Raw genomic sequence first — 18754 nt, 5'->3', positions numbered from 1 at the left:
AAGAGCTTAAGCTAAAAAGGCCGGAGTTGTTTTAATTTGTTGAATTGCAATTGCAATACAAAGAATAACTGAGTACTTACTTTCTTAAATGAATGCAAAGATGTTTCTATTTTGTCACAATAGATAGTATATATCCTCTTTATTCATGTCATCTAATGTGAAGTTTCACTCTTTTCTACTTTTTGTATAAGCTTGTTTTCCTTTTAATGCATTGCTATGAAGTTGAGGAGATAAATACCTAACCCACTTCAATAATCAATAGATGGAATGAATGCTAATATCTGAATGCAAAAATAAACCTTGCTAGCATTTTCTTTAGACAGAGAAACAAAACCCATGAACATGGTGCTATGGTTTATCTTTTCTTTGTTGATTAAATATTCTGTCATCAAGTATGTGAAGGTGGAGGTTTTATTCTTTATTATCCAATTTTAGTCATGGTATTTATAAGTTCCTAATGTTTTGCTAGAGCAAGGACGCAGAAGTGACTTTGAAGCTTGGAAGTACAGAAGACAAACGTGAGCAATATCGTTTGATGAAAGATGCTATGGAGAAACGGTTCATTAGGGTTACACGGGGCTCAATAGTTGGAGGAGTATGCCTTGGAATGTTCACAGCTACATTTTATAGCTTACAAAATCTACTTGCAGAGCAGCAAGGTGTGCATGATGTTTTTAATATTGTTGGTGCTGGTTCAGCTACTGCTTCAGCTTTTGGTTTAACATGTAAGAAATAATACTCTGCCACTAGACTCTTTATAACATGGACTGAATCACAAAAACAATTCATTTTTCATTCATTTCATTGTATTAATGATGAGCGAATAATTTATACGCTTTTTAGCATTGTTTTTAGGTAGTTTTTAGCATGTCTTAGTTATTTTTTATTATATTTTTATTAGTTTTTATGAAAAATTCACATTTTTGGACTTTACTATGATTTTTTGTGTTTTTCTGTTATTTCAGGTATTTTCTGGCTAAAATTGAGGGACTTGAGCAAAAATCTGATTCAGAGGCTGAGAAAGAACTGCAGATGCTGTTGGATTCTGACCCTCCTGCACTTGAAGTAGATTTTCTGGAGCTACAGAAGCTCAATTAGTGCGCTCTCAATTGCATTGGAAAGTAGACATCTTGGGCTTTCCATCAATGTATAATAGTTTATAATTTGCCCGAGATTTGACGGCCCAAAGTGGCGTCCAAACGCCTACCAGAGACCCATTTTTCGGCGTAAAACGCCAGAACTCGCACCAGAACTGGAGTTAAACGCCCAAACTGGCATCCAAGCTGGTGTTTAACTCCAAGAAGAGCCTATGCATGTGAAAGCTTCAAAGCTCAGCCCAAACACACACCAAGTGAGCCCGGACATGGATTTCTGCACTAACTGCACTTAGTTACTCATTTTCTGTAAACCCTAGTAACTAGTTTAGTATATATAAAACTTTTTACTATTGTATTGGGAGTCTTTGAAACCTTTTATCGTTTATCATGCCATTAGGGAGGCTGGCCATTCGGAATGCTGCAACCATTGAAGATTCTACATCGGAAGTAAGGAAGAGTAATTATCGGTTTTGTATTAGATTATCGAGGACTAGAGGAGAAGATGGAGCTTCACAGAGCCCTAAATACTACCGTATTGATAAAAACTAGAACATCGAATGTCTTAGTTCCTGAATTTGACAGTCGATGCAACGGAGAAGAAGTTACGCAAATCTGAATTAGAATTCTCACTATGGAAGCCGACAAAAGAATTAGGCAGATCTAAGAAGAAGACTTATCAAGTGGGAAGGAAGAGGATACCTATTTCTGAAAATCACTTCAACAAACTAGAATCGGGTAAGCAATCAAAAACTAAGAAGTTAAATCCCCATTACATTGGACTGTTAGGAATCCTGAAGGAAATTGGATCAATGGCGTGTAGGATCGCTTTACCACCACATCTATCGAACTTGTTTGACGTGCTTCACATATCGCAACTTCATAAATACACTTTCGATCCTAATCATGTTCTAGAACCAGAAACGGTTCAAGTGGAAGAAGATCGGACGCCTCCGATAGCTCCAATTAGGATCTATGACACCAGCATCAAGCATTTACGCAGAAAAGAAGTTTCTTGGATGGAGATAGCATGGAGTCGGGCTGGTACTAAAGAGTATATCTAGAGCATGAGTCAGATATGCGGAAGGGCTACCCACACCTCTTTTCAGATAACTCTCTCTGAAGTTTGAGGACAAAATTCCTAATTAGGTGGGTAGGATGTAAACCCCGCTGAAATTGGTAAATAATTAGTCAACGAATCAATTTTTAAATAGAAAAATTAGAAATGCAAAACTAATATCAAAATAGGGTAGAGCTCATCAAAATGAGAATTTTGACACCAATTTCAAAAAATTTGGCCCAAGATTGGGCCGAATGGGCCGAACTGGTCAAACTGGACCCGAACTGGGCCCGTGGGCCCAACCAACTCACTATATATAATGAGCTAAAGCTCATTTCATTCTATTCAGCATGCAGAACACGCTGGGCAGCAACCTAAATGGGGAAAAACATGTTGAAGATTCCAAAACCCTTGATTTCATTCAAATTCACATAACTTCTCGCTCCGAGCTCCGATCGTCGCACCGTTTGTGGCTACGCATCCGCGGCATCGAGCTCTACAAAACCCATAGCATTAAAAGGTAAGAAAACCACGTTTTCTTCCTCAATTTTCCTATTTCCAGTTCTGAATTTATTGGGCTTTGGTGTTGAGATTTTGTATAATTTGGTGTTTTAGGCTCAAGTTAGCTTCCGGGACTTATGGGCTCAAGCTATTGAACATATGGTATGGTAAGGACACCCTAACCCTAGCTCAATCTTGTATTTATAATGGAAAACTGAATTGGAACATATATATGTGTATTAGGTGTAGTTTAAGAGGGTGTTTATGCATTGGACTTGAATTTGGATTACTTGGAGCTTTGCTGGTGACAAGGCTTGCTTTGGGGCTGTTTGATTGAGCTTGGAGGGGCTATGATTTTGTGTTGAGAGGCTGCCTTGGGTTAATTAAGTGATCGGCCATGGTATGGTTTATGTTTCAGACGTTTAATATTTACGGTGTTGTGAAAACGTAGTTAGAAGAACCATAGGATAAGTTGAATTGTTTGTTGTATTTAATGATTAGCCTTGTAATGTTGTTGGAATAGATTTGTTGATAGATATATATTAGAATTATGAGGTGTGAAAGTTATTAATGGTGTGCTCTTATATTTATTTATGATGGATTAGGATTGGTGTTTGTTAATAAGAATGTAGAGTTGTGTTGTGGTGGTATTGCATATGCTGTAACTAATTATGTAATGATCAGAATTGCATGAAACTAAGTTTGGGCTAAAATTGGGAATATAAGGAACTAAACAGAAAAATTTGAGACCTTTTTGTTAAATATACAATTTATGGCAAATTTTTAAAAGTTAAATCTGTCCAATAGCAGAAAAGGTCAGACAGGGCAGCAACTTGTTTGTCTTGCTGTGACTTCTATGAGTTGAGTTTTGGAGCAAAACCAATTTCGTTATAAAATTTGATTAATTTGCTTTATTTTCTAAAACTTCAGAATTTTAAGAGTTGAGGATTGGGAGTTGTGAATTTTTGAATATTGGTGGTCAAAACTGAAAAGAAACAAATTTCAGCAGGTTATGCACCAACTTCCAATGCCTGTAACTCTTAGAATTGAATAGCAATTGGGTTGCAACTAAGACACACTTGTTCCTGGATGAGCTAGGAGTTCCCAAAGCAAAATTTAGCTTAATTTGAGTTTTTTAATAAAAGTTATTCAAATTGAAAGGTACTAAGCTTGTTGGTTTCTAAAACAGATTTTGACTCATTTTTACTTAACTTTCAGGTAATGTAACTTCTTCATTAAAAATGGTATTAAGTCAAAACCAATTGAGAAAGAAACCTTGATGAGTAAAGTTTAACTACATTAATTTTTAAAGTCATTGGATTTAACTTGGATTTTATATTGAATTTTGAATATCACATGCTGCTGCTGTTTTTCTGGTTTTATGCACTGCAGAGCAGTCATAGTTTTCCTTTATTTCTGAGGCTAGAGAAATCAAAAAATTATGATCTTTGGTTTGTTAGAAAGCTTATTTCAAGATAAATGCCTGAACATAAAATTTGTGCAATTTTGAGTTCATTTGTTATATTAAAAACAGAAAAGAAAATATAGTGTCGAGGATGTCTTAGTGATAGTCATAGGTTCGAGAATTTAAAGTTTAATCTTCGTGTGATGTGATTGATTTAATGTTAGAGTTGGGTTGATTTTAAGATTATTCGATATTAAAGAGGTTGGGAAGATTTTGATAAATGGTTTGGTCGGGACCCAGAAAGAGTAAACGTGATGAATTATAAGAGAATGATGTGAAAGCTAAATGAATACATGTTGTTATGGCTATAAAGAATGAATGTAAGGAAATGATGATGATAAATGATGAGATTTGGGAATGACTGTGTGTGGCCGAAATGGTCGATATGGCAAGTTGAGGACGGAAGTTTCCTCTCTTGTCGTGATGCAGATGTGGGAAAGGTGAAAAGGCACTCTCCTTCGTATTGTTTTCCACACATTCTTCTCTAGTTGCAAGGTGGAAAGGCACACTCCTTTGATTTAGAAAGGCACTCTCCTTCGTATATCCTCTAGGAGAAGGTGAAAAGGCACACTCCTTCGATGTGAAAAGACACTTTCCTTCATTTATAATCCTCCTAGAGATGCACAACGTAGAGACCAATGTCTGGGTTGGCTACCAGATGTGTCGGGTTCTGGCAAAATAACCGGCACGTGAGCTCACAGCCAGTAGGATAGACATTCATCATATGCATGTGTGCTTTTTTTTCTATGCCTTAATTGGGAATGCCAAATTGATATATATCACCTGCTACTTGTATATTTGCTACTTGTATTATCTGTTCATTACTTGTGCTTGAACTTGTTTGGTTGTTTGTTCCTGTTGCATTATGGATGATGGAGGGATGGAGAAAATGGAGAAATGGTTTGGTGATAGGTGTGGATTGAAATTGAGTAAGTTAGGTAGATTTAGAATACTGATGAGCGGATAATTTATACGCTTTTTGGCATTGTTTTTAGGTAATTTTTAGTAAGTTCAAACTACTTTTAGGGATGTTTTCATTAGTTTTTATGTTAAATTCACATTTCTGGACTTTACTATGAGTTTGTGTGTTTTTCTGTAATTTCAGGTAATTTCTGGCTAAAATTGAGGGACTTGAGCAAAACTCTGAAAAAGGCTGACAAAAGGACTGCTGATGTTGTTGGAATCTAACCTCCCTGCACTCAAAATAAATTTTTTGGAGCTACAAAACTCCAAATGGCGCGCTCTCAACGGTGTTGGAAAGTAGACATCCAGAGCTTTCTATCAATATATAATAGTTCATACTTTATTTGGGAATTGACGACGTAAAGTGGCGCTCAACGCCAAGTACATGCTGCTGTCTGGAGTCAAACGCCAGAAACACGTCACGACCCGGAGTTGAACGCCAGAAACACGCTATAACTCGACGTTCAACTCCAAAAGAAGCCTCAGCTCGTGGATAGATCAAGCTCAGCCCAAACACACACCAAGTAGGCACCGGAAGTGGATTTATGCATCAATTACTTACTCCTGTAAACCCTAGTAGCTAGTTTATTATAAATAGAACTTTTTACTAGTGTATTAGACATCTTGGGACGATTAGTTCTCAGATCATGGGGCTGGCCATTCGGCCATGCCTGGACCTCTCACTTATGTATTTTCAACGGTGGAGTTTCTACACACCATAGATTAAGGGTGTGGAGCTCTGCTGTACCTCAAGTTTCAATGCAATTACTATTACTTTCTATTCAATTCTCTTTATTCCTATTCTAAGATATTCGTTGCACTTCAACTTGATGAATGTGATGATCCGTGACACTCATCATCATTATCACCTATGAACGTGCGTGACTGACAACCACTTCTGTTCTACCTTAGGCCGGGCGCATATCTCTTAGATTCCCCAACAGAATCTTCGTGGTATAAGCTAGATAGATGGCGGCATTCATTGGAATCCGAAAAGTCTAACCTTGTCTGTGGTATGCCGAGTAGGATTCCGGGAATCCGGAAAGTCTAACCTTGTCTGTGGTATTCCGAGTAGGATTCTAGGATTGAATGACTGTGACGAGCTTCAAACTCCTGAAGGCTGGGCGTTAGTGACAGACGCAAAAGAATCAAGGGATTCTATTCCAACCTGATTGAGAACCGACAGATGATTAGCCGTGCTATGACAGAGCATAGGACCATTTTCACTGAGGGGATGGGATGTAGCCATTGACAACGGTGATGCCCTACATACAGCTTGCCATGGAAAGGAGTAAGAAGGATTGGATGAATGTAATATGAAAGTAGAGATTCAAGAGGAGCACAGCATCTCCAAACGCCTATCTGAAATTCCCACTATTGATCTACATAAGTATTTCTATCCTATTTTATTTTTTGTTTATTATTAATTTTCGAACTTATCCATAATCAATTATTATCCGCCTGACTGAGATTTACAAGGTGACCATAGCTTGCTTCATACCAACAATCTCTGTGGGATCGACCCTTACTCACGTAAGGTATTACTTGAATGACCCAGTACACTTGCTGGTTAAGTTGAACGGAGTTGTGACCACACATAGTTGTAAACCATGGTATTGGCATCATGTTTTTGGCGCCATTGCCAGGGAAAGAAAAAGCAATGAATTTTACGAAATGCAATAACATATGAATCACAATTTCGTCCACCAAGTTTTTGGCGCCGTTGCCGGGGATTGTTCGAGTATGGACAACTGACGGTTCATCTTGTTGCTCAGATTAGGTAATTTTCTTTTCAAAAATTTTTCAAAAATATTTTTCAAAATATTTCTTTTCTTTTTCGTTTTTCCAAACTTTATTTTCGAAAAATATAATAAAAATACAAAAAAAATCATAAAATCATAAAAATCAAAAATATTTTGTGTTTCTTGTTTGAGTCTTGAGTCAATTTTTAAGTTTGGTGTCAATTGTATGTTTTTAAAATTTATGCATTATTTTCGAAAATTCCATGCATTCATAGTGTTCTTCATGATCTTCAAGTTGTTCTTAACAAGTCTTCTTGTTTGATCTTGATGTTTTCTTGTTTTGTGTTGTTTGTTATTTTTCATATGCATTTTTTGTTTGTTAGAGTCCATGCATTAAAGATTTCTAAGTTTGGTGTCTTGCATGTCTTCTTTGCATCAAAAATTTTTCAAAAATATGTTCTTGATGTTCATCATGATCTTCAAAGTGTTCTTGGTGTTCATCTTGACATTCATAGTGTTCTTGCATGCATTCCTTGTGTTGATCCAAAAAGAAAAGAGAAAAACACAATTATGACGTTTTAATTTTAATTATTTTTCTCTCTCATAATTAAAATTTCAAAAATAAAAAATATCTTTTCCTTGTTTTTCTCATGATTTTCGAAAATTTGAGTTGACTTAGTCAAAAATTTTCAAAATTAGTTGTTTCTTACAAGTCAAGTCAAATTTTCAAAAATTTAAAAATCTTATCTTTTCAAAATCTTTTTCAAAAATCATATCTTTTCCAATTTTTCCTCTTTTCCGAAAAATTCAAAAAATTCTTTTTCAATTTGTTTTCAAAATCTTTTTTCTTATCTTTATATCATATTTTCGAAATTATGCTAACAATTAATGTGATTGATTCAAAATTTGAAGTTTGTTACTTTCTTGTTAAGAAAGGTTCAATCTTTAAATTCTAGAATCTTATCTTTTAGTTTCTTGTTAGTTAAGTAATTAATTTTGATTTTAAAAATTAAATCTTTTTCAAAATATCTTTTTCTTAAAAATCTTATCTTTTTATCTTATCTTCTTATCTTTTTATCTTATCTTTTTCAAAATTTGATTTCAAAATATCTTATCTAACTTATCTTCTTATCTTTTCAAATTTGATTTTAATATCTTTTTCAACTAACTCTTTGATTTTGTGTTTGTTTCTTATCTTTTTCAAAACCACCTAACTACTTTTCCCTCTCTAATTTTCGAAAATACCTATCTCTTTTTCAAAAATTCTCTTTAATTGTTTAAATTTTAATTTTAATCATATCTTATCTTTAATTTTCGAAATTACTAACCCCTTTTTCAAAATTATTTTCGAAATTCTCCCTCTCTTTTCTTATTCTATTTAATTATTTAATTACTAACACTTCTCTTCACCTCTCTTCATCTAAAAATCCGAACCCATTCTTCTTCAGTCTTCCCCCCTTTCTTCTTCTACTAACATAAAGGAATCTCTATACTGTGACATAGAGGATTCCTTTTCTTTTCTTGTTTTCTTCTCTTTCATATGAGCAGGAACAAGGAAAAAGGCACTCTTGTTGAAATTGATCCTGAACCTGAAAGGACTCTGAAGAGAAAACTAAGAGAAGCTAAATTACAACAATCTAAAGGTAACCTTTCAGAAACATTAGAACAAGAGAAGGAGATGGCAGCCGAACCCAACAACAATAATGCAAGAAGAATGCTTGGTGACTTCACAAAGCCAACGTCCAAATTTGATGGAAGAAGCATCTCCATTCCTGCCATTGGAGCCAATAATTTTGAGCTGAAACCTCAGCTGGTTGCCTTAATGCAACAAAACTGCAAGTTCTATGGACTTCCATCTGAAGATCCTTATCAGTTTTTAACTGAGTTCTTGCAGATCTGTGAGACTGTTAAGACGAATGGAGTAGATCCTGAAGTCTACAGACTCATACTTTTCCCTTTTGCTGTAAGAGACAGAGCTAGAATATGGTTGGATTCACAACCTAAAGACAGCCTGGACTCCTGGGAGAAGCTGGTCACGGCCTTCTTGGATAAATTCTTTCCTCCTCAAAAGCTGAGTGGTGGGCGAAATTATGATCATCAATGGCGCCATCAACATGGTACGCACAATTGTAATCTCAACTATTTATCACAACTTCGCACAACTAACCAGCAAGTGTACTGGGTCGTCCAAGTAATAAACCTTACGCGAATAAGGGTCGATCCCACAGAGATTGTTGGTATGAAGCAAGCTATGGTCACCTTGTAAATCTTAGTCAGGCAAACTCAACTGATTATGGATGATGTATGAATAAAACATAAAGATAAAGATAGAGATACTTATGTAATTCATTGGTGGGAATTTCAGATAAGCGTATGAAGATGCTTTGTCCCTTCCGTCTCTCTGCTTTCCTACTGTCTTCATCCAATCCTTCTTACTCCTTTCCATGGCAAGCTGTATATAGGGTTTCACCGTTGTCAGTGGCTACCTCCCATCCTCTCAGTGAAAATGATCAACGCACCCTGTCACGGCACGGCTATTCAGCTGTTGGTTCTCGATCATGTCGGAATAGAATCCAGTGATTCTTTTGCGTCTGTCACTAACGCCCCACAATCGGGAGTTTGAAGCTCGTCACAGTCATTCAATCATTGAATCCTACTCAGAATACCACAGACAAGGTTTAGACCTTCCGGATTCTCTTGAATGCCGCCATCAATTCTAGCTTATACCACGAAGATTCCAGTTAAAGAATCCAAGAGATATCCACCCAATCTAAGGTAGAACGGAGGTGGTTGTCAGGCATATGTTCATAGGTGAGAATGATGATGAGTGTCACGGATCATCACATTCATCAAGTTGAAGAACAAGTGATATCTTGGAACAAGAACAAGCTGAATTGAATAGAAGAACAATAGTAATTGCATTAATACTCGAGGTACAGCAGAGCTCCACACCTTAATCTATGGTGTGTAGAAACTCCACCGTTGAAAATACATAAGAACAAGGTCTAGGCATGGCCGTGAGGCCAGCCTCCCAATGATCTAAGAACTAGACATCCAAAGATGATCCTAATTTCAAAAATGATCAAAAGATATAAAAATACAATAGCAAAAGGTCCTACTTATAGAGAACTCGTAGCCTAAGGTTTACAAAGATGAGTAAATGACATAAAAATCCACTTCCGGGCCCACTTGGTGTATGCTTGGGCTGAGCATTGAAGCATTTTTGTGTAGAGACTCTTCTTGGAGTTAAACGCCAGCTTTTGTGCCAGTTTGGGCGTTTAACTCCCATTCTTGTGCCAGTTCCGGCGTTTAGCGCCGGGTAGTTTTGAAGCTGATTTGCAACGCCGGTTTGGGCCATCAAATCTCGGGTAAAGTATGGACTATTATATATTGCGGGAAAGCCCAGGATGTCTACTTTCCAACGCCGTTGAGAGCGCGCCAATTGGGCTTCTGTAGCTCCAGAAAATCGACTTCGAGTACAGGGAGGTCAGAATCCAACAGCATCTGCAGTCATTTTTAGTCTCTGAATCAGATTTTTGCTCAAGTCCCTCAATTTCAACCAGAAAATACCTGAAATCACAGAAAAACACACAAACTCATAGTAAAGTCCAGAAAAGTGAATTTTAACTAAAAACTAATAAAAATATAATAAAAACTAACTAAAACATACTAAAAACATACTAAAAACAATGCCAAAAAGCGTATAAATTATCCGCTCATCATAACACCAAACTTAAATTGTTGCTTGTCCTCAAGCAACTGAAAATCAAATAAGATAAAAAGAAGATAATATACAATGAATTCCAAAAACATCTATGAAGATCAGCATTAATTAGATGAGCGGGGCTTTTAGCTTTTTGCCTCTGAACAGTTTTGGCATCTCACTCTATCCTTTGAAATTCAGAATGATCGACTTCTTTAGGAATTCAGAATCCAGATAGTGTCATTGATTCTCCTAGTTAAGTATGATGATTCTTGAACACAGCTACTTTATGAGTCTTGGCTGTGGCCCAAAGCACTCTGTCTTCCAGTATTACCACCGGATACATACATGCCACAGACACATAATTGGGTGAACCTTTTCAGATTGTGACTCAGCTTTGCTAGAGTCCCCAATTAGAGGTGTCCAGGGTTCTTAAGCACACTCTTTTTGCCTTGGATCACAACTTTATTTCTTTCTTTTTCTCTCTTCTTTTTTTTTCCCTTTTTTTTCGTTTTCATTTCTTCCCTTTTTTTTTTTCGTTTTCTCCTTCTCTTTTTTTTGTGTATTCACTGCTTTTTCTTGCTTCAAGAATCATTTTTATGATTTTTTAGATCCTCAGTAACATGTCTCCTTTTTTCACCATTCTTTCAAGAGCCAACATTCATGAACCACAAATTTAAAAGACATATGCACTGTTTAAGCATACATTTAGAAAACAAAGATATTGCCACCACATCAAAATAATTAATCTGTTATAAAATTCAAAATTCATGCAATTCTTCTCTTTTTCAATTAAGAACATTTTTCATTCGAGAAAGGTGATGGATTCATAGGACATTCATAACTTTAAGGCATAGACACTAAGACACTAATGATCAAAAGACACAAACATAGATAAACATAAGCATAATTTTCGAAAAACAGGAAAATAAGGAACAAGGAGATTAAAGAACGGGTCCACCTCAGTGATGGCGGCTTGTTCTTCCTCTTGAAGATCTTATGGAGTGCTTGAGCTCCTCAATGTCTCTTCCTTGCCTTTGTTGCTCCTCTCTCATGATTCTTTGATCTTCTCTAATTTCATGGAGGAGGATGGAATGTTCTTGGTGCTTCACCCTTAATTGTCTCATGTTGGAACTCAATTCTCCTAGGGAGGTGTTCAGCTGCTCCCAATAGTTTTGTGGAGGAAAGTGCATCCCTTGAGGCATCTCAGGGATTTGATGATGAGAGGGGTCTCTTGTTTGCTCCATCCTTTTCTTAATGATGGGCTTGTCCTCATCAATGGGGATGTCAACAGAGGTGACAAATGAGACGAGGAAAGGCTAACCTTGCCAAAGTAGAGGACTTGTCCGCTACCTTATAAAGTTCTTGGGATATAACCTCATGAACTTCTATTTCTTCTCCAATCATGATGCTATGAATCATGATAGCCCAGTCTATAGTAACTTCGGACCGGCTGCTAGTTGGAATGATTGAGCGTTGGATAAACTCCAACCATCCCTAGCCACAGGCTTGAGGTCATGCCTTCTCAATTGAACCGGCTTTCCTCTTGAATCTCTCTTCCATTGGGCGCCCTCTTCACAAATGACTATGAGGACTTGGTCCAACCTTTGATCAAAGTTGACCCTTCTAGTGTAAGGATGTTCATCTCCTTGCATCATGGGCAAGTTGAATGCCAACCTTACATTTTCCAGATTAAAATCCAAGTATTTCCCCCGAACCATAGTAAGCTAATTCTTTGGGTCCGGGTTCACACTTTGATCATGGTTCTTGGTGATCCATGCATTGGCATAGAACTCTTGAACCATTAAGATTCCGACTTGTTGAATGGGGTTGGTAAGAACTTCCCAACCTCTTCTTCGGATCTCATGTCGGATCTCTGGATATTCACTCTTTTTGAGTTTGAAAGGGACCTCGGGGATCACCTTCTTCAAGGCCACAACTTCATAGAAGTGGTCTTGATGCACCCTTGAGATGAATCTCTCCATCTCCCATGACTCAGAGGTGAAAGCTTTTGCCTTCCCTTTCCTCTTTCTAGAGGTTTCTCCGGCCTTGGATGCCATAATTGGTTATGGAAAAACAAAAAGCAATGCTTTTACCACACTAAACTTAAAAGGTTTGCTCGTCCTCGAGCAAAAGAAGAAAGAAGAGAGTAGAAGAAGAAGAAATGAAGGAGAAGGAAATAGCTTTGTGGTTCGGCCAAAGGGGGAGAAGTAGTGTTTAGGTTGTGTGAAAATGAAGGAGTGAAGAGGGGTTTATATAGGGGTGGAGAGAGGGGTAGGGTTCGGTCATGTATGGGTGGGTTTGGGAGGGAAAGTGGTTCGAATTTGAATGGTGAGGTAGGTGGGGTTTTATGAAGGATGGATGTGAGTGGTGAAGAGAAAGATGGGATTTGATAGGTGAGGGGTTTTTGGGGAAGAGGTGTTGAGGTGATTGGTGAATGGGTGAAGAAGAGAGAGAGTGGTGGGGTAGGTGGGGATCCTGTGGGGTCCAAAGATCCTGAGGTGTCAAGGAAAAGTCATCCCTGCACCAAGTGGCGAGCAAAATTGCTCCCTATGCCAATTCTGGCGTTAAACGCCAGGCTGATGCCCATTTCTAGCGTTTAACGCCAACTTCTTGCCCTTTCCTGGCGTTTAACGCCAGTCTGGTGCCCCTTTCTGGCGTTAAACGCCCAGAATGGTGCCAGACTGGGCGTTAAACGCCCATCTGCTAGCCTTACTGGCGTTTAAACGCCAGCAAGATCTTCCTCCAGGGTGTGCTATTTTTCTTTCAGTTTTTCATTCTGTTTTTGCTTTTTCAATTGATTCTGTGACTTCTCATGATCATCAACCTACAGAAAACATAAAATAACAAAGGAAAATAGATAAAATATAACATTGGGTTGCCTCCCAACAAGCGCTTCTTTAATGTCAGTAGCTTGACAGAGGGCTCTCAATGAGCCTCACAGATACTCAGAGCAATGTTGGAACCTCCCAACACCAAACTTAGAGTTTGAATGTGGGGGTTCAACACCAAACTTAGAATTTGGTTGTGGCCTCCCAACACCAAACTTAGAGTTTGACTGTGGGGGCTCTGTTTGACTCTGTTTTGAGAGAAGCTCTTCATGCTTCCTCTCCATGGATACAGAGGGATATCCTTGAGCCTTAAACACAAAGGATTCTTCATTCACTTGAATGATCAATTCTCCTCTATCCACATGGATCACAGCCTTTGCTGTGGCTAGGAAGGGTCTGCCAAGGATGATGGATTCATCCATGCACTTCCCAGTCTCTAGGACTATGAAATCAGCAGGGATGTAATGGTCTTCAACTTTTATCAGAACATCCTCTACAAGTCCATAAGCTTGTTTTCTTGAATTGTCTGCCATCTCTAGTGAGATTTTTGCAGCTTGCACCTCAAATATCCCTAGCTTCTCCATTACAGAGAGAGGCATGAGGTTTACACTTGACCCTAGGTCACACAAGGCCTTCTTGAAGGTCATGGTGCTTATGGCACAAGGTATTGAGAACTTCCCAGGATCTTGTCTCTTTTGAGGTAGTTTCTGCCTAGACAAGTCATCCAATTCTTTGGTGAGCAAAGGGGGTTCATCCTCCAAAGTCTCATTACCAAATAACTTGTCATTTAGCTTCATGATTGCTCCAAGTATTTAGCAACTTGCTCTTCAGTGACATATTCATCTTCTTTAGAGGAAGAATACTCATTAGAGCTCATGAATGGCAGAAGTAAATCCAATGGATCTCTATGGTCTCAGTGTGAGCCTCAGATTCCCATGGTTCCTCATTAGGGAACTCATTGGAGGCCAGTGGACATCCATTGAGGTCTTCCTCAGTGGCGTTCACTGCCTCTTCCTCCTCTCCAAATTCGGCCATGTTGATGGCTTTGCACTCTCCTTTTGGATTTTCTTCTGTATTGCTTGGAAGAGTACTAGGAGGGAGTTCAGTAATTTTCTTGCTCAGCTGACCCACTTGTGCCTCCAAATTTCTAATGGAGGACCTTGTTTCAGTCATGAAACTTTGAGTGGTTTTGATTAGATCAGAGACCATGGTTGCTAAGTCAGAGTGGTTCTGCTTAGAATTCTCTGTCTGTTGCTGAGAAGATGATGGAAAAGGCTTGCCATTGCTAAACCTGTTTCTTCCACCATTATTGTTGTTGAAACTTTGTTGAGGTCTCTGTTGATCCTTCCATGAGAGATTTGGATGATTTCTCCATGAGGGATTATAGGTGTTTCCATAGGGCTCTCCCATGTAATTCACCTCTTCCATTGAAGGGTTCTCAGGATCATAAGCTTCTTCTTCAGATGAAGCTTCCTTAGTACTGCCTGGTGCATTTTGCATTCCAGATAGACTTTGAGAAATAAAATTGACTTGTTGAGTCAATATCTTGTTCTGAGCCAATATGCCATTCAGAGTATCAATCTCAAGAACTCCTTTCTTCTGATTAGTCCCATTGTTCACAGGATTCCTTTCAGAAGTGTACATGAATTGGTTATTTGCAACCATTTCAATTAGTTCTTGAGCTTCTGTAGGCGTCTTCTTCAGATGAAGAGATCCTCCAGCAGAGCTATCCAAAGACATCTTGGACAGTTCAGACAGACCATCATAGAAAATACCTATGATGCTCTATTCAGAAAGCATATCAAAGGGACACTTTTTGATTAATTGTTTGTATCTTTCCCAAGCTTCATAGAGGGATTCTCCTTCCTTCTGTCTGAAGGTTTGGACTTCCACTCTAAGCTTACTCAATTTTTAAGGTGGAAAGAACTTTGCCAAGAAGGCATTGACTAGCTTTTCCCAAGAGTTCAGGCTTTCTTTAGGTTGTGAGTCCAACCATATCCTAGCTCTGTCTCTTACAGCAAAAGGGAATAGCATAAGTCTGTAGACCTCAGGGTCAACCCCATTGGTCTTGACAGTGTCACAGATTTGCAAGAATTCAGCTAAAAACTGATGAGGATCTTCCAATGGAAGTCCATGAAACTTGCAATTCTGTTACATTAGAGAAACTAATTGAGGCTTAAGCTCAAAGTTGTTGCTCCAATGGCAGGGATAGAGATGCTTCTCCCATAGAAGTCAGGAGTAGGTGCAGTAAAGTCACGCAGTACCTTCCTTGCATTGTTGGCATTGTTGTTGTTTTCGGCTGCCATGTGTTCTTCTTCTTTGAAGATTTCTGTTAGGTCCTCTACAGAGAATTGTGCCTTAGCTTCTCTTAGCTTTCGCTTCAAGGTCCTTTCAGGTTCAGGATCAGCCTCAACAAGAATGATTTTGTCTTTGCTCCTGCTCATATGCAAGAGAAGAAAACAAGAAAATATGGAATCCTCTATGTCACAGTATAGAGATTCCTTGAGGTGTCAGAGGAAAAGAAAAATGGAAGGAAGAGGTAGAAAGTTTGAACTTATCAAGAAAGATGGAGTTCGAATTGTGCATTAAGGAATAGTGTTAGTCCATAAATAGAAGGATGTGAGAAGAGGGGAAGAAATTTTCGAAAATAATTTAAAAAGATTTTAAAAACATTTTGAAAAACTTTAATTGATTTTCGAAAACCAAGATTGAGAAGAAGTAAAGTGATTTTTGAAAAAGATTTTGAAATTAGAAATCAAAAAGATTTGATTGAAAACTATTTTGAAAAAGATGTGGTTAAGAATATATGATTGGTTAAAAAAAATATGTGATTGAGAAGATATGATTTGAAAAACATTTTAAAAAGATTTGATTTTAAAATTAATAACTTGGCTAACAAGAAAAGATATGATTCAAACATTAAACCTTTCTCAACAGAAAAGACAACATACTTGAAATGTTGAATCAAATCATTAATTGATAGCAAGTATTTTTGAAAATGGAAAGAAATTGATTTTGAAAAAGATTTGATTGAAAAGATTTGATTTGAAAAAGATTTGATTTTGAAAAGATTTTGAAACTAAAAAAATTTGAATTGAAAACAGAATCTTCCCTCTTGTGCCATCCTGGCGTTAAACGCCCAGAATGGTGCACATTCTGGCGTTTAACGCCCAAACCACTACCCTTTTGGGCGTTAAACGCCCAGCCAGGCACCCTGGCTGGCGTTTAAACACCAGTTTGCCTTCTTCACTGGGCGTTTTGAACGTCCAGCTTTTTCTGTATAATTCCTCTACTGAATGTTCTGAATCTTCAATTCTCTGTATTATTGACTTGAAAAGACACAAATTAAAAATATTTTGGATTTTTAATAATGAGGAATAATCAAAATGCAACTAAATCAATAACAATGCATGCAAGACACCAAACTTAGCAGTTTGTATACTACTGACATTAACAAAATGAGAATGCATATGAGACACATAAACACTCAAGTCAAGAGAATTTAAAAATCAGAGCAATGAAACCATCAAGAACAACTTGAAGATTAATGAAGACACATGCATGAATGCAAAAAGAACAGAAACATGCAATTGACACCAAACTTAACATGAGACTCTAGACTCAAACAAGAAATATATTTTTGGATTTTTTTTTCAAAAATTAAGTGGAAAAGAAAATAAAGGTATCAAAATTCTTAATGAGAATTCCAGGAATCATGCAATGTTAGTCTAAAGCTTTAGTCTAAAGAAATTAGACATGGCTGAACAAGCTTCAGCAGGACATTGCATTCAAGAGCTAAATTGATGAAAATCAATCAGCTTTGGTGATGATAAGAACATCACCTTGAAACACTAGAATTCATTCTTAAGAACTCTGAAGAAAAATACCTAATCTAAGCAACAAGATGAATCGTCCGTTGTCCATACTCGAACAATCCCCGGCAACGGCGCCAAAAACTTGGTGGGCGAAATTGTGATCATCAATGGCGCCATCAACATGGTACGCACAATTGTAATCTCAACTATTTATCACAACTTCGCACAACTAACCAGCAAGTGTACTGGGTCGTCCAAGTAATAAACCTTACGCGAGTAAGGGTCGATCCACAGAGATTGTTGGTATGAAGCAAGCTATGGTCACCTTGTAAATCTTAGTCAGGCAAACTCAACTGATTATGGATGATGTATGTATAAAACATAAAGATAAAGATAGAGATACTTATGTAATTCATTGGTGGGAATTTCAGATAAGCGTACGAAGATGCTTTGTCCCTTCCGTCTCTCTGCTTTCCTACTGTCTTCATCCAATCCTTCTTACTCCTTTCCATGGCAAGCTGTATGTAGGGTTTCACTGTTGTCAGTGGCTACCTCCATCTCTTAGTGAAAATGTTCAACGCACCCTGTCACGGCACGGCTATTCAGCTGTTGGTTCTCGATCATGTCGGAATAGAATCCAGTGATTCTTTTGCGTCTGTCACTAACGCCCCACAATCGCGAGTTTGAAGCTCGTCATAGTCATTCAATCATTGAATCCTACTCAGAATACCACAGACAAGGTTTAGACCATCCGGATTCTCTTGAATGCCGCCATCAATTCTAGCTTATACCACGAAGATTCCGGTTAAAGAATCCAAGAGATATCCACCCAATCTAAGGTAGAACGGAGGTGGTTGTCAGGCACACGTTCATAGGTGAGAATGATGATGAGTGTCATGGATCATCACATTCATCAAGTTGAAGAACAAGTGATATCTTGGAACAAGAACAAGCTGAATTGAATAGAAGAACAATAGTAATTGCATTAATACTCGAGGTACAGCAGAGCTCCACACCTTAATCTATGGTGTGTAGAAACTCCACCATTGAAAATACATAAGAACAAGGTCTAGGCATGGCCGTGAGGCCAGCCTCCCAATGATCTAAGAACTAGACGTCCAAAGATGATCCTAAGATCGAAAATGATCAAAAGATATAAAATACAATAGCAAAAGGTCCTACTTATAGAGAACTGGTAGCCTAAGGTTTACAAAGATGAGTAAATGACATAAAAATCCACTTCCGGGCCCACTTGGTGTGTGCTTGGGCTGAGCATTGAAGCATTTTCATGTAGAGACTCTTCTTCGTGTTAAACGCCAGCTTTTGTGCCAGTTTGGGCGTTTAACTCCCATTCTTGTGCCAGTTCCGGCGTTTAACGCCGGGCAGTTTTGAGCTGATTTGGAACGCCAGTTTGGGCCATCAAATCTCGGGAAAAGTATGAACTATTATATATGCTGGAAGTCAGGATGTCTACTTTCCAACCCGTTAAGAGCGCCCAATTGGCTTCTATAGCTCCAGAAAATCCACTTCGAGTGCAGGAAGGTCAGATCCAACAGCATCTGCAGTCCTTTTAGTCTCTG

The 18754-nt window shown here is 38.0% G+C and overlaps 1 protein-coding gene and 1 non-coding gene across 2 annotated transcripts in view; both read left to right on the top strand.

The window, feature by feature from the left end:
* LOC112718266 (uncharacterized) overlaps window positions 1–18754 on the top strand; it is a 77416-nt gene that overhangs the window by 1114 nt on the left and 57548 nt on the right. The window contains exon 3 of the mRNA XM_025770090.2: window positions 470–725. Coding sequence (XP_025625875.1) covers window positions 470–725 — 256 coding nt within the window. The remainder of the gene's footprint in view (window positions 1–469; window positions 726–18754) is intronic.
* Window positions 15154–15261, top strand: LOC112719165 (small nucleolar RNA R71). The gene has a single exon (XR_003161479.1). It is a non-coding gene; the product is annotated as a small nucleolar RNA R71 (small nucleolar RNA).

The sequence above is a fragment of the Arachis hypogaea genome, chromosome 10, assembly GCF_003086295.3.
Source record: "Arachis hypogaea cultivar Tifrunner chromosome 10, arahy.Tifrunner.gnm2.J5K5, whole genome shotgun sequence".
Lineage (NCBI taxonomy): Eukaryota > Viridiplantae > Streptophyta > Magnoliopsida > Fabales > Fabaceae > Arachis > Arachis hypogaea.
The sequence above is the reverse complement of the archived record's forward strand: the minus strand, read 5'-3'. Positions and strand labels throughout refer to the sequence as shown.